This window comes from Eubalaena glacialis, chromosome 12 (genome assembly GCF_028564815.1).
Source record: "Eubalaena glacialis isolate mEubGla1 chromosome 12, mEubGla1.1.hap2.+ XY, whole genome shotgun sequence".
Taxonomy (NCBI): Eukaryota; Metazoa; Chordata; class Mammalia; order Artiodactyla; family Balaenidae; genus Eubalaena; species Eubalaena glacialis.
The window spans coordinates 12,562,922-12,579,717 of NC_083727.1; the positions used below are offsets into that span (position 1 = coordinate 12,562,922).

General features: G+C 42.8%; 1 protein-coding gene and 1 long non-coding RNA gene across 3 annotated transcripts in view; both read left to right on the forward strand.

Moving 5' to 3' along the window:
• The window catches only part of LOC133102062 (uncharacterized), a 64,051-nt gene extending 55,351 nt beyond the window's left edge, over positions 1 to 8,700 (forward strand). Inside the window, exon 6 of the long non-coding RNA XR_009702841.1 lies at positions 8,580 to 8,700. This is a non-coding gene — a long non-coding RNA (uncharacterized LOC133102062). The remainder of the gene's footprint in view (positions 1 to 8,579) is intronic.
• Positions 8,701 to 11,136: 2,436 nt separating this feature from the next.
• The window catches only part of CNKSR3 (CNKSR family member 3), a 100,040-nt gene continuing 94,380 nt past the window's right edge, over positions 11,137 to 16,796 (forward strand). For both annotated transcript variants that reach the window (XM_061206997.1, XM_061206996.1), the window contains exon 1: positions 11,137 to 11,817. Coding sequence is in view for 1 of the 2 variants with exons in the window: in XM_061206996.1 (XP_061062979.1) it covers positions 11,766 to 11,817 (52 nt within the window). In the remaining variant the exon portion in view is untranslated. The remainder of the gene's footprint in view (positions 11,818 to 16,796) is intronic.

Sequence of the window (16,796 nt, forward strand, 5' to 3'; positions counted from 1 at the left end):
GGTAGAAAATAATTAGATTGACTAGATGGGTCTTTAGATGCAAATAGGAAAGCTACTGAAATGGAGAAAACCAATGGACATATCTGAGTGTAGTAAACACAGGAAAGCAACAGCTTTGTAAGTGTTGAAAATGAACACTGTACTGTTTATTTTGGCTCTGAGAAGACTTACCACATTGTACTCATGTTATGGTCCCTCAGCATTTTCAAGTTATCGATAGAGTTAATCACATGACTTAGAGAACGTTTAGTCTATTCTCCCACACTGGATTCTGGGGTGGGGTGTGTGTGTGTTTGTGTGTGTTATTATCTTGATTTTTGTTTGTTTGTTTTTAATTGGATTCTCTTCTTGTACTTGTTTGTTAACACTACGTGGAGAGATTATAGAATTTACCTCCAGTTGAGCCTGTTCCTTTTGTCAACAAATTTTACAGATATTATATCTATCTAATGAAAATTATCTTACCATTAGAAAGGTTATTCCACCTTTACTATAAATATTATTACCACTTAGCCCCCTTGCTGAACTTTATTTCATTTACTACTGATGAAGCAGTAGTTGAAAACTTTTTTTTAACCTGCACTCTTCATCTGATAGAGATTATGACAAATTCATCAAATGAGTCATACACTTAAGAAATATTTATTGAGCACCCACTCTGTGCCATGCACTGTTTTTCACTGTAAATGCACAGCACAAAACAGGAATTTTCTGCTTTCAGGCAGCTTACATTCTATTGAGATGGGTTTGACAATGGAAAAGTTAATAATGTTTGAGATAGTGACATATTGTATATTTATGTGAAAGAAATCTTAATGTAAAAATGGTTCAAATATTCTCTATTAGTTACCTAGTTGTGCAGAGCTTAACCCCAAATTTAGCTATTAAATAAATGCCTATTATCTCACCCACTTTCCATGAGTCAGGGATCCAGGATCGGCCTAGCTAATGGTTCAGCCCAGGGTCTCTCATGAGGTTGAAGTCAAGATGCTGGCCAAGGCTGGAGTTATCTGAGGGTGGGCTGGGGTTGAAAGATTCCTTCCAAGGAAGCTGACTCCCAGGGCTGGCAACTTGGTGCTGGTCTTTGGCAGGAGGCCTCAGTTCCTCCCCACCTGGACCTCTCTGCAGGGCTGCTTGGGATGCCCACAACATGGAGGCTGGCTTTCCCCCCCAGAGGGTGATCCAAGAGCAAGAGGCAGAAGCCACATGTCCTGTAAGCCTTGGTCTCAAAATCACTTATCTTCACCTCTGCCACATTCTGTTAGAAGAGAGTCACTCATTCAAGGAGAGGAGAATTTAGAGTCTACCTTTTGAAGGGGTGGTCTCAAAGAATTTGCACATTCTAAAAAAACCACCATAATTACTTAGATACATTTAAGAGCAAATTAAGCAAATTAAATGGTATGTTTCAGAGATATTTCACAATGAACTATACCTTGTTTTATACTCATTGTTTGTTAGTATATAATGCCTCATTAAGCCTTCTTTTGCAGCTGTTTTTTTTAAATTGCTTTTTATTGTTACTTTTGGACACAGAATCATTGAAAATGTAGGTTTCTTCTTACTCTTTTCTTCCTGCTTTGGTTGCTTTGCTACAATGCTGTCAACACTGTTTAGGGTTCCTAGATGAAAATATTTGTGATTTTTTTTTCATTTCTGGGATTAGTTGATGAATTCAAGATTATTTATATTACTTCATGTTTGTATTGAACATGATTTGTCTAAGTGACTGGGAGAATGGAATTTCATGGCCCAGGGGTAAAATAAAATCCCCTTTGGTTCTCAAATAAGTTACTTTTGGTGGGGCATCTAAAGTCTACAGAAACGTAGCTCCTGTGTGGAATCCACTTAAGCCTGTCTGCACATGAATGCTGTACAGTGAGATGACCATTTAAAATTGCGGTCACCTCCACTTTAGCTTAGAAAGCTGGTGAGAGATTGTGTATGGCTGTTCAGAGGATAGAAATAACATATAGAGAAATGTGGGTGAAGGATAATGCTTTGGCTACTTGGCTCTAATATTTGTATATTTGACTAGAATAGATGAGAGGCTCCCCTTTGCGGCCCATGTATGATGACAGTTCCAGGGCTTATCTCTCAATGACTGAAATGATAAATTTGGAATTCATCAAACTTAACTTTTCTCCACGACTGGACTTCCCCTTTGGGCAGTCTTCCATGGGAAGCCTTTAGTGAGTCTTTAAAAGTACAGCAGCTCTACTGGAGATTGACAATGATTTAACCTTTGGACCTTTAAAGATAAAGGACTCTTGTCAACTGTATAAGGCCTCCTTTTCTCAGAAGGGAAGAATGCTTTTAAGTTTCTTAGTGGATTAATTAGTAACTGAAAATAGCACCATTCTTTGAATTGTTCCCACTTTTACAACAAATAACAATGGAAACGAGTGCTGTCAGAAGGAGAAATAAGAAAAAAACATATAAAAGATGATCAAATTTCAGACCTTGTCATTTATGTGGAGATTTTATTCCTACTCCTAGATCCTGACCTCAATAGAAGAAGCTGTTGATGGAGTCAGGTGTTAAGGAGGAAAGGGGGAGCAGGAGAGGTATTTTTCTCCCCCTGCATTGGTGGGAGTTTAGCGTCTTGAATATCTGAGACATTTCTAGTTGTACAGACAAGGATGGAAGCTTGTTGTCTCGGAAAGGCATACTATTTTACACCGTGAGAGTGAAATGAAGACTAAAAAAGAAATCAAGTTCTGATTAAAGCCATGCTTGGATCTGGGAATTCTTTTGGGTAGGAGGAGGCAATCCTCAAATGTATTTATGTTGATTTTTAAACAATGTTAGGTAGCGTTGCAATGGTTAAATTTATGATGACACAGAGCTGGGAGAGACTTTGTAGATGGTTTGGTTCTGACCCCAGAGAGATGAAATGATTTGGTGAATCATTACTTGGTGAAGGGATGTGGTCAGAGATAGTTCTAGAAACTTCCAGTACATTTTTTTCTGGAAAAACCGAACCACTGATTTTGGATTTTTACATTTGGTAAAACAGTAATTTAATTAGAGGTTATTTTGTGGATATGTTTTCATCTGAGGGGTAGGAAAAATAAAAAAGACCAAGAGCCACAGAATTAAATAGAACAGGAATTGTAAAAAAAAAAAAAAAAAAAAAAAAAAATTGAAATTATAATTCAAATAGTGTTTGCCTATGAGACCTCTTGGGCTGGGAAGAAGGCAGGGCGAAGGGGACAGGAAGTGAGACAGTGGTTTGGGTCCTAAATGAAATTGGGGCACCTCCCTTCACACAAGGTGACATTTCTTTCTTGGGAAGCCAGACCCTCAAGAGGAGTCAGTGTTGGCATCTGATGACTAGCAATAGTAATAAGCACTTCTCTGTGCATTTAATATTTTTGTTTATTTTATTTTGATACTGACAGAAGTGAGACACTTGGTTTGACAACCAAAGTATGATTTGCTATCATTACATTATTGATGGCTTCTCACAAATGGCAAAACTTCATTCTGACAAATTGCATATCTCCACTCTGTGTTAAAATCTATAAACAATATACAGAATACTGAATCTCTATTTTCTCCTCTTATCATTATTCCACATCCTACTTTCAAAGCCAATGTCAGCAGATCAGTTTACACAACCATGGTGAGTCCTGCAGATTTAGAGTAGACAGAAAGGAAGGGCTCAGGTCCCTCATGCAAAACAGCTTTCCCCCTGGTGTGCCCTCAACAACTGATATTGCAGCATTAGAAAAGAGAATTTTTTTAAAAAATAAATTTATTTTATTTATTTATTTTTGGCTGCATTGGGTCTTCATTGCTGCACGTGGGCTACTAGTTGGACAAGTGGGGGCTACTCTTTGTTGCGGTGCGCAGGCTTCTCATTGCAGTGGCTTCTCATTGCGGAGCACAGGCTCTAGGCATGCGGGCTTCAGTAGTTGTGGCTCGCAGGCTCAGTAGTTGTGGCTCGTGGGCTCTAGAGCGCAGGCTCAGTAGTTGTGGAGCATGGGCTTAGTTGCTCTGCGGCATGTGGAATCTTCCCAGACCAGGGCTCGAACCCGTGTACCCTGCATTGGCAGGCAGATTCTTAACCATTGTGCCACTAGGGAAGTCCCAGAAAAGGGAATTTTGAAGCTAGATGGATCCTCAGAGTTCCTTTAGACCTAAATCCTCAATATATAGGCCCAAAGAAGCTGGTTTTCTCAAGGTGACAGGGCTGGTTATAGACCGCTTCAGGATTGGGGTCATAAAGTCAGCTGGGATCTCAAAGAGTTTTCCTTCAAGATGAATTCTCTGAGAAAAGGACCATCTTAGGCCAGAATCTTAGTAGAGATGAAGTTATCTAACCACAAGACATGGACACAAAGGGGGAGGAGGTGGCCCTGGGAGCAGAGGTGATACAGGAGGCAGACTTGGCCTCCTCGACCATGTTGCCTGGGTCCTCGCAGGTGAGGCCAGCATCGTATTTCTCCTATTCTTATCTCCTGCTCCACCTGGCTGGTGACCGTGTAGCATCCACAGGGGACATTATTTGGAGCAGGACAGAGGTGAGGCTTGCTGGTTTGCCTCCCTGGTGTTATGCAGGTCCCCCCTTTGTTTCATTCCTCCCAGCACCAAGGATTTCCTAGGACCCAGGTGGCACGAGCTCAACCACCGAAGAGCTTTCTGTTGACCCCTGAACTGAGGTTCCTCCAGCTCCTGGAATCTCCCACACCCTCACCCCACAGTTGTTTTACTGGGGCTAAGCCCAGGAGAAGGAAAACAACGTGGAAAAGGAACGAATACAAACCCATTCCTCTGTAACTCAAAGGAAAACTTATATGGAACGCAAATGGAAAAAGAGATTTGATCTGGGAGTTTTTTTTCCAGAGTGGAATGCATACTGTAAAATGATTACTGTAAAACAATTACTGTTGCTAGCATTTGTGAGTTAGTTGGTTGTGGGTTTTAACAACCATTTTGCTGACTTTTAGGCAGCAAGTGTGAGTTTTCCTGTTCAATTAGACCTTTGGGAGTGCTCTTAAAATCCTGTGGAATCATCTGACTTCCTCCGGGAAAACACTGATTGGTATTAACTTTCATCCTTTCCCTTTTGATGCCGAAGTAGACTGAAATACTTCCTGCTTTTCTAATATGTTCTTTTTCTTTCCACCGTTCCCCCATCCCCAATGATTACAGTATTTCCAAATACAAGGGACTAGTTGTGGAAAATTAAGGAATAGGCTCCTGTTACAGGCTCACATGTCTAAGGATCCCAAATGGGAGGCGTAAACGTGCTTTTAGTGAAAATGTGGGCGTGTTGAATAGCAGGAGCTGCAGAATTTAAATACCCTTGATAGGTTACAACTAGAAGAAAGTTTTCCTCTTCTGTGTGCAATTGTAACTGTGTAATGAAAGAGCAAGCACCCTTTAGACTGAACTCAAAGTTCATTAAAGCTGCTTAATTACAGTCTGGAACACTTGAATTTATATTTCTTTTTCTTTTTAAAATATTTACTTATTTATTTGGCTGTGCCAGGTCTTTAGTTGTGGCATGTGGGATCTTTGTTGCGACGTGCAGAATCTTTAGTTGTGGCATGCAAACTCTTAGTTGCAGCATATGGGATCTAGTTCCCTGATCAGGAATTGAACCTAGGCTCCCCTGAATTGGGAGCGTGGAGTCTTAGCCACTGGACCACTAGGGAAGTCAAATATTTCTATTTGATCTGAAGTGGCATTATAAAATATCTCTGTTATGCCAAAGTCAAATTAGGAAAGTACAAAATAGTAAACAAATTATTTTTACATTCTTCTTGTTAACACTTTAGAGAGTTTTGTAAAATTGTGGCTTAGTGTGCTTATGACCCTCAAATCTGTTTTTTATTTCTAATGTTAAAAGTGTACTTTGTTTACTATGGAGAACAATATGGAGGTTCCTTAAGAAACTAAAAATAGTATCACCATATGCTCCAGCAATCCCACTCCTGGGCATATACCCAGAAAAGACCAAAGCTCTAATTAGAAAAGATACATGCACCCCAAAGTTCTAAGCAGCACTATTTACAATAGCCAAGACACGGAAACAACCTAAATGTCCATCGACAGATGAATGGATAAGGAAGATGTGGTACACATGTACAATGGAATATTGCACAGCCATAAAAAAGAATGAAATAGGGCTTCCCTGGTGGCGCAGTGGTTGAGAATCTGCCTGCTAATGCAGGGCACACGGGTTCGAGCCCTGGTCTGGGAAGATCCCACATGCCGCGGAGCAACTGGGCCCGTGAGCCACAACTACTGAGCCTGCGCGTCTGGAGCCTGTGCTCCGCAACAGGAGGGGCCGCGATAGTGAGAGGCCCACGCACTGCGATGAAGAGTGGCCCCCGCTTGCCACAACTAGAGAAAGCCCTCGCGCAGAAAACGAAGACCCAACACAGCCAAAAATAAAAAAATAAAAAAAAATAAAAAAAAAATAAAAAAAAAAGAATGAAATAATGCCATTTGTAGCAACATGGACGGACCTAGAGATTATCATACTAAGTGAAGTAAACCAGACACAGAAAGAAAAATACCATGTGATATCACTTATATGTGGAATCTAAAAAATGATACAAATGAACTTATTTACAAAACAGAAAGAGACTCAGACATAGAAAACAAACTTACGGTTACCAAAGGGGAAAGCAGGGTTGGGGGGAGGCATAAATTAGGAATTTGGGATTAATAGATACACACTACTATATATAAAATGGATACAAAATAAGGACCTACTGTATAGCACAGGGAACTATACTCAAAATCTTGTAATAGCCTAGAATGGAAAAGAATCTGAAAAAGAAAAAAATATATATATATACATATATATATATATATACACACACATATATACATATATATGTGTGTGTGTATAACTAAATCACTTTGCTGTACACCTGAAACATTGTAAATCAACTATACTTCAATTAAAAAAATGTAAAAAGTATTTTTACTTGGCCTAATTTATAGTTTTATTTTTAGGTTTAGCATGACAAACATTAATCTTTTTTCACCCTGAGCTTTTGTGTGTCATTATCAACATGGAACTTATGTTTGAAACAGAAGTCGTTGGGTCTGAAACTCTTGGCATTAGGTTTACTGGTTCAGAGATGCTGAGCCCCACAATGTTAAACTGAAACTGTAAGAGCCACTGGTGCAAATGGAATTTGGTTCTTTCTGGACACTCCGCAACTTGATAGCTGGAAGGAAAGGTAGCATAAATCTGTGGGGGAATGTGTAGGATTGATTGTTTCTTTTTGGTCTATAGCATGCTCCCCCTGTTAACTACTTTAACAGTTGCACATAAAGAAGCTCAACTTCTTTTCTGGGTATGGCCTCATATAACAACTCTTCAAAAATACAGCTATAAATCCTGGAAAAGAGGATTTAACAGTGTCAAATGCTTCTCTTTTGTGCTAGAAAAGTGTCATCAACTTCTCCAAGTCTGATTTAAAATAGGTGAAGTTTTTGAACATTTATCCAATCAACATTGATCTCTGAGTTACAAATAGGGCTCAGTAAAAGAAAGCCAAATATCAGCTTTCCTACTGTTAGGAGGAGTTAATTAATGTAACTGATCAGAAGAATTTGAATAAGTAGGGCAGCCCCTGTGAGACTTAAAAAAACAAAAAAAAGTTGGAGGACTTTCCTACCTGAATTATCTGATAGGGAACCCGGCATATTTAGGAAGATAACTACATGACTGTGGTGTGAAGAATTCAGACCAAATGGAATTGACTGAAAGACAAGATCATCAACAGCCTGGATAATTTACTTAACTGATGATTTTGCAGTGAGGTAATGTCACAGATAAGAATGCTTAATGCAAACCAAGTAGGATATTTCCCAGGCAGCATTTTGAAGAATTGTTTGGGATCTCTCAAGATAAAAGATGGCATAAGAGACATACATGAGACAATATGTGCAGAGAATGTTAAGTAATTTTGAATGTTCTGAAAAGAGTCAAAAAGCAATGTGATGAGAAAAAAGTGATCATCAAGAGAAAGATCATAGATTGTGAGATAAAGTAGATTATTTGGAGCAGCTCCCTTTTTTCATTTTTTCTCTCATTCTGGAAAACATTGTTTTGAATTGGGGAAGGAGCCTGGGTCTTTACAGATTAATTTGTTTAAAAGTTTGCTTATTTTGCTCCTTTTGTGTTTATCAAACAAAGTATGGCAATAACTACTAATTCAAAATGCTCCATTCCTAGTTCTCAAAAAATTAATAAAATATGGACTGGCTCAAAATGTTGATATCACATCGATCCTTAGAACTCTCCGTCTGGGTCTAGCAGGGTACTTTCCTCTGATTAAAGACCAGAGAAGAAAATCCACCCTCTGAAAATCACATGATATCTTTGATCTACAAAGGCTACTTGGCATTTGTTTCTGAACCCTCCCTGTGCCTAGTTTAGTGCCTTACAAGTACAGAATAAATAAATGACCTAAATGTGCGACCCCAAGTCAGAAAAATAAAGGTGCTGAAAAGAGAAATCTAGGGAACCTGGGCTCTAGTATCAGTTCTACAAATTCAATTCAATTAAAAAAAAAGGATTTATTCAGCTCTTTGTTCTGTGTCAGGGATTGTGGTGAACATCAAGCTGCCCATGAGGAATTCTGCTCCTCAAGAAGATGGCCTGGCTTCCTTTGGTAATGTGCATGCATATACAATGTAATAGGATGGCAAAGATTATAGCTAGCAGAGAAGAAAAATTAGCACATTCATAAATGATCATTTTGTATCCACTTTAATTTCCAAAGCTATTTACCTAAGATTCTGCCTTTATTATCTGCCATTAGTGACACTGGATGTCTTCAAGCTTGCATTTCAGACAAGAAGGCCTCCCTCAAACTTTCACGTGCTAACAACTGTAATTAAGGTAGAAGGCCTTACTTAGGTAGTAATTAGCCTTCAGGACTTGAAGTGTAAACAGACTGCTAACTCATTTAGATAGTTAATTGGTCTTCTGGGTTGGAGATCTTAGCATGGCCTTCCTCTTCAGCAATGATGCATTTATCATCAACATACAGATAGTGTGTTGACTTAGTGCAATGAAATTTTGCAAACTCTTGTTTGACTCTCAGAATTTTAGCTTTTAACTCTCTGGTAATGATGAATGCAAATGAATTTGAAAACATCATGAAAATATCAAGTAAAATTCTGTGGCAAAATCATTAACAGTTGACTTTTTCTTCATAATTATGGGGACCATATGGCTCAATCTATTCATGTTATTCCAATGTAAGTATTGATAAATCCCCTTTCAGTTTCAGGAATATCTTGGTTTGGAGATAAATTATGTGGTCACACTAATCATCATTAAAGATGATACAAAATACAGTGATTGCTGTAACTAAAGGTGTGGGTAAGATTGGTTACATTTTCCAGTGAATCCAATGACAGATGTTAAGATGCTCCCTTCTTGCTTCCATAAAGAAAAGATGGTGAACAATTGATGTTATTAAGTTTTAAAAGTCATTTCTTTTCTGAAGGACAACTATGCCATCTGGAATTTTGTCACTGCCTTTACCAAGTTTCCTGGTCAACCAGCAACTCTTGCTCAAAAAACGACAACAAAAAATTATTGTATTTGATAACTGCATGTCTTTGTGTTGTTGTGGCTCCTCTGCTGTAGATGAGTTAGTTGCATGGAAGGTGAGTCTGATGTTTCACTTTTTAAAGTAGGTTTCTTCTTCTTGGGTACTCCAGCTCATCACACTATGCAGCAGACGCTTAGGCCTTCTGCTAGCCATCCTTCCAACACGTGCATCCAAGTTGACCTGTATAAATAGTCCGTATCATACTAATTCAACAGATATTTCATGAATGAAGTGGCTGGCACACAGGAGGCATCCAGATATATATTAAATGAATGAATAAATACCAACTGCACCTTTGACTCCCTGCTAGGTGGTACCAGCTAGGTGGTAGGAAGAGGGAGAGGAGAAAAAGCTCTATATAATATCAGGTAAGTTCTGCCTCCCAGGGCTTAACAGTCTCCAAGGGGAAGATGTAAATAAATAATGCAATGGAAGGTAAGAATCACTAAGTGCCAGAGCATCTGTGAGTGGGAGGTAGAGCTCACTGGGGCTGGAGAGGAGGGGGTGAAGTGAGGCTTGAAGGAGGAGAGGTGGGTATTCAAATTTAGGATTTTCCCCCAGTTCGGGGTTAACTCTGGCCCCAGATTGAGTCCCTGAAAGTAAAAGGGCCCTTCTGTCAGTCGCTGAAAGTGCACACAGTATCTTTTTTTTTTTGGAGCTGGCTAACAACTTTCCCTTCACGATGGATGACTAATTCAAATGAGCATTAGCTCACTTTGCAAATATGAATATTACAGTATGGCAATATAGAACGCTAAAAGCTACCAGTTTAGTATGATTCATTTTAGTTGCGAAGTTGAAATATTGCAGTAGCATTAAAAGAGAAGTGAGTTACAGACATATAGAATGGGTTGCCAAGGGGGAGGGGAGGTGGGAGAGGGATGGATTGGGAGTTTGGGATTAGCAGATGCAAACTGTTATATAGAGAATGGATAAACAAGGTCCTACTGTATAGCACAGGGAATTGTATTCAGTGTCCTGTGATAAACCGTAATGGGAAAGGATATGAAAAGGAATGTATATGTATATAACTGAATCACTTTGCTGTAGAACAGAAGTTAACACATGGTAAATCAACTATACTTCAATAAAATAAATTTTAAAAGAAGTGAATTAGATTGTCACAATGTCATCCAAAATATAAATAAAATAATTTTCACTTAAGAAATGTAAAAGGAGGAGGGCTTAATCGCATAGCAGTATTGACCCACAGCACTTAAAGCGAACAGAACGTGCAGGTCTCACTTTAGTTTTATTATTACTTTTTTTAGTGCACTGTTGCTCACAGCCAGACGGCCTGTACTGCTACCAATAGGACCCAGGCCTCACCAAAGCCAACGGGCTCTGCAGGATGCACGCGTATCTACAACCCGCCCCCTGAGAAAGAAAGTCCGGCCCGGGCCACTCCCGAGTGTGCGGAGACCCGCTGAGAGAGGGAAAGTAACCGGAGTCGGCTGGCTGGGCGGCCCCGCCCCCTCCCACGAGTTTCGCTGGGTGTCCGGCCCCGCCCCTTCTTTTATTCCGAGCGCGCAGCCTGGAGCTGGAACTTTGTAACCCGAGCGCGCTCGCTCTGCGCTCCTCCCCGCGCCGGTGCAGCCAGCCAGGGAGGCGCAGGAGGTGGGACCTGCGGGCGGGAAGACTCCGGACGCCGGCGCGCGAGGAGCGGGGACCCGGGAGAGCTCGCAGCCCAGAGGAGGAGCTGGAGGGGGAGCGGAGCGCGCGGCCCGAGAACCCGAGGCAGCGGTCCCGGCCGGAGGCGCAGAGGGGCGTCGGGGAGCAGCAGGGCCGGGAGAGTCCCGCTTGGAGCCGAGGCCGGGGGATCTGGGCTCACAGCCCCGAGTCTCAGCAGCTGCCGTCGCCCAGGAGCAGCAGCTGTGCCCGGGGTCCCGGCCGCGGCGGCCGCGGGAGGAGGAGGAGGAGCTGCAGCTGGACGGTGGCAGCTGGAGGAGGAGCCGCGCCGCTGTCCCGTGCGCCGGGGAGAGGGCCGCGCCGCCCGGGCTGAGCCGCGCTGGGATGTCCCGCTGACCGCGGCAGTCATGCAGCTTTGACGGGGCTCTCGGGCGCGGGGACCAGCCGCGGGGCGCGCCCTCCCGGGAAGGGGCAACGGGCGCGGGCAGCAGGACTTTACGGCCGACTCCAGCCCCGCTGGGTGCCCAGCCATCCACCATGGAGCCCGTGACCAAGTGGAGCCCCAAACAAGTGGTGGACTGGACTAGAGGTGAGCGAGCCTGGGGGGCGCCCGGCGTCTCCGACCCCGGGCATCGGCTGGCGGGGAGCTGGGATAGGGGGTGCTCAGCCCTTCCTGCAGGCGAGGAGCGTTGAGAGCGCAGCGCGGTGACAATGCAAACTTCTTCCCAGTGGCTTGTGCGCCCCTAGCTCTTGTGCCTGCTTGCGGGGGTGCGAGTGGTGGCAAGCCGAGGAGAGGCCCATCTTTAAACCGGGGGCGGGGTAGGGGTGGCCTCTGAATGGAAGGAGGGGGTCGGGCGTGCGGATCTCGGACGCGGGGGCGCCCTCCCTGCCCTTCCCGGCGCCCCGGCTGCCTGTCCCGGGGCGCAGAGGCACAAGGCGCCTTTGTGTGGGTGACTCCCCTCGGACGTCGTCAACGCCGCCTGCCCAGAGCAGTTCGCAGGCGTGACGAGGCGGTTGGACAGGTAAAGGGAGACCCCGGCGGCTCGGCGAGCCTCCCTGTTTTTGTCGGAGGGGGAGGGAGGGCAGCGCAAGAACCAACACTGAGGCGTTCGCGCCGGCGACGAGCCTTGAGCCTGACTCCCCGGGACTCGGCGACTTTCGCTCCGGGAAGCCGCCAGTACCCCCGGTGGCGCCGCATTTTTAGGCCATATTTAAACCCTGGGAGGAAGTCGTCTAACTGCTTGGAACCTTTTCCCTGAGTTATGCCGTCGTTTGGGATGAGGAAAAGCGGTGGGTTGGTTGGACAGGCGGCCGGTGGTAGAGCAGGGGTGGCTGGAAGCTTGGACTCCGAGCTGTCACGGTTACTTTTAAGTACCTGCCAAGATTTCGAGGGAAAAGTGACGGAGGTTCCTCAAGCCTCTTTGAACCCTTTCAAGAGAACAAGCCCTCCAAGAACAACCAGTGTTTTGGTGGGCTCTTCACCCCCCTCCCAACTCAGCATCTCTCTGTTTCAAGTTACTTTTTTTTTTTTTTTTTTTACTTTCTTCTATCTGCTCTTCCAGGTGAGAGGAATGGTGTCCTTTCTCAATAATAATAACTAGAATTGTATAGCGCGTTACGGTTTGCTAAGAGCTCTCTCTCTGTTATTAACCTTGGTCATCAGTAAGCCTGAGAGGTAGGTAAACACTGGTAAGATCAGGTCATCTTTCTAACTCTCTCACCCATGGCTGCGGCATCACAAACACTGGTCATCTCTGCATCTCATTTCTCATGCCTGCGTAGTACACACAGACCACGTGGAATGGGATGTCCCAGATGTATGGGAAGTATGGCACGTGCCAGCGGGGTATGTCTGACCATTTCCTGCTCCTTTGGGAGAAGGGACAGGGTACATCGCTCTTGAGAAGAGGTTTGCCCAGGGACCAAAATTTCCTGGGCTCTTATTTAAAACAAACATGAAAACACCAAGTACTTGTACATTAAGTAACGTGTAAACAGCAATGTCACTGCTTGATACGAAACATAAACTTAAAAGCTATAAAGACCCAGATCCAATTTTGAGATGGGGTGTGTTCCCCCATTCAAGATACTACTAGGTCCCCTGTCTAGCGACTTGCCCAGTCTGAGTTGGTTGATCTGTTTTACCAGTGTATCCATCATAGAAGCAAACTAAGAAACTGATGACTTCAGCAGTTTTTGACCTCAAGAGCTGCTCTGTCCAAAATGGTAGCCAGACCACAAGTGGCTTTTGGGCCCTTGAAATATGGCTGGTCCAAATTGCCATGTGCTGTAAGTGTAAAATACACACTCGTGTGAAAAACAGCATATAAACTATCTCATTGCTAGTTTTTTATACTTATTACATGTTGAAATGATAATATTTTGATATATTGGGGTAAATAAAGTTTATTCCTAAAATTAACTTCACCTATTTATTTTTACCTTCTGAAAGGTGGCTCCTAAAAAATTAAAAATTACACAGGCGGCTGACTTTTGCAGCTCACATTATATTTGTACTGGACAGTACTGCTCCTGAGTAAAAGAAAGGGTTACAATTTATCACTCTTTGGCTTTTCTGAGCCACTGCCAGCCTACTTGATAAGGTACAACCAGAAAACCGGTAACAGGCAAACAGGGAGATTATGGAGTGAGATCTTCACACCCTCAAGATTTGTGTCTTTTTTTTTTTTGGTCCCTCCTGGGATTGGGAGAGGAGAAGCATAAATTCACATCCTGTTATGTTTGTTTAGCATTTAAGTCAGAGCAGATTAAACTGTTTTTGGTATCCTGTTGCCTTGACATTGTGACTTAGTTGAGATTGCTTTCACCCAGGGAAAGTTTTCTACTGACCTGAAAGAGGAATTATGGGTGGTTCAGTATCTTGGTGTCTGGAGCGTTGGATACTGATTAGGTTACATACCTGTGGCTAGTACGTGGCAACTTTGTACAAAATGCTTGTGCCCCTTTGGACCCTTAAGTACAGCCTCATAGAATGACCTGGATACTTTCTGTGTTAGAATCTAGAGAAGATAAAAGGAGGAAGTGTGTGGCGAACTCTTAGACGAGAGGCTACATTCTCCCCAATTGGGTGACACATTACTTGAATATTTCTCATAGTCATGATGTGAAAATATCGACTTTTTAATGAACTGTTGGCTTATGCAAACTTGTTTGCTTATAGGACTATTTTTAGCTGTCTTTGCTAACCTCCCTGCCCAACCCCCATTTTATAAATACATCCTACTGATAAGCAGCTCTTCTTGTAGATTGCCACTCTTGGCATTGCATGAGTGTGGCAGTGGTGATCGTGAGCACTGTAGAAAGCCTTAGATTTAAAACTGTCTAAATCCGGCCACAACCTCTAGCTTGCTCTCATGTTGATGTTATTAGGCAGATGCATATATTAGGAAAAAGGTTGCTGTCTACAAAATGAAGTAATTCATCTGGCTTTTATTATTATTACTATTTTATTATAATTTTTATTTGTATTAATCCCTAGCTCTAGCAACACCAGTGTTATAATATTAGTAGATCCTCAGTGCATGTTAGCACAGGTCTAAGCATTGTACAAGTGTTAGCTCATTTAAATGCGTAAACACCCTTTGAGGTAGGAACTATCATTTCCATTTTGCAGTTGAGGACACCGAGGCATAGGAAGGTTAAGTACTCTGACCAGTGTCACACAGCCACGAAGTGACAGAGCGGCGTTTGACCCCAGACAGTTTGGCTTCATTTCCTTCCATCTTCTTGGGAGGTTTTTCCCAGGGTCACCCCCAGAGGACGCTCTCATCTTCACCACATTGATGAGTAGACCATCAGGATCCCTGTGATGAGTTATAGATCATGTGTTACTGGAGGAGAGTCATTCGCTATATGTGTGTCTTATTCTACCTATTCTGTATATGTCAGGAAGGTTATTTGTTAATCAAATTAATTCATAGTTTCATGGCACCTTGCCTTCCAGATGATTTGGTGAAGGCTTTTGCAAAGCAGATGAACTTTTACAATGTGTATCAGGCAAGAATAGGGTCAGCTGCATATAACAGAAAACCCAGTTTTTGGTGCACTCTCCAAATGAGAGTTTTGATTTTTCCTTGGAAAAGAAGTCTGGAAATAGGGAATTCAGGATTGTGTGGGGTTTCTATGGTGCCATCAGGACTCCACGCTTCTTCTGTCATCCTGTTCAGCCATTCTGAGCAGGGGGCTGAACCCTTTATACCAAACACCTCCGTGCAGGATGGCTGCTCCGCCACCAGGATCACGTTCTTGTTCCAGGCTGGAGAAAGGAGACCCAGAGGAGACAAAACACTGGTGGTAGCCAAGTTTTCCCCTTCAAAGAGCTCTCCTAGAGGTTCCATCAAATGACTTGGCTTACATCGTAGTTCCTACAGCTGTCATGTGACTACCTCATGCTACAAGGGAAGCTGGTCACTGTAGTTTTTTTTAAAGTTTCGTACACTGTGGCCTTGAAAAAAATTTGGAGTTTATTCAGTAAGGAAGAGGGGGAGAATAGATATTGGTAGGCAGCCAGTAGTGTCTGACATACAGTAATTTACATGTGCTGATACTCATAGATCAGCTCTCAAAGTAGGACACATGTCACAATTTCCCACTTCCCTCAAGCCCATGGGTCCGCCTTGTTTTAGAAATAGTGTTGTATTTTCATCCCTGTTAAGTTTTCTCAGGTCAGAACCCTAGGCTGATTATGAGGTCTTTGTCTCTAAGCCTGATTTTTTTTTTCTTGTTGTATTTAATATGGTCATTTCATTTACAAAGATGTTTCATTGGAAACAGTTAATTGCAACTTTATGGTAAAGAATTAAATTTAAAAATTCACATCTGGAGTTCCTTGTAACAATGGGAAAAGTTGGAAAGAGTCTGGCTTAAAGCCAAATCATTCTAAGCTTGATTTAAATATTAGAAGTTGCGTTGTAAAATGCCGTGTCCCAAGTTGTGTTTCTGCTTTCAGGCCATTGGGGGAGTGTCTTCAGCAAGGAGGAAGGGTTACTGGTTTGTCCCTGCAGCCCCGTCTGTCCAGCCCTTGGTCATTGATCGGTCTGCGACGGACAGTCTCGAAATAAGTGTGTTTGTTGTTGAGGGAGCACATCTATAAAACCAGCTTTAGTCCCAGAACAGAAGTCTCTCTGGCCACCTTCTGGTGCTGCCAGGGTGGTTAATGTTTCCCCATCACCAACCAAGAGGAAAGGGAGCTTTCTTGTTTGAGGTCTGAGCATGTGCTCAGGACATCTGCTCATTTTCTATATCTGGCCGTGGGCACTGCTTTTTTCCTGATGTGTCTGTAACATGTGGCAGGTCAGCAGTTTTAAAGTGCCTCACTATCTGGTCACAGAGGAGCTGGAGTTCCCTTGTTAACGGTAGAGATCTTGTTCGTGGCTGGTCAAAGGCCAGTTCTTTTTGTCATTCTGATTCCAGTTAGGTTGTCCTTCTTCCTTTAGCCTCTAGGGTCGCTGAAAAAGGGAGGTCGTTTCTTTTGGCAGTTGTAGGTCCACCATTTGGCTATAGGTCAAGAACTCTTTCCTTTATTCCAATTTCTTGCCACTTCTATCT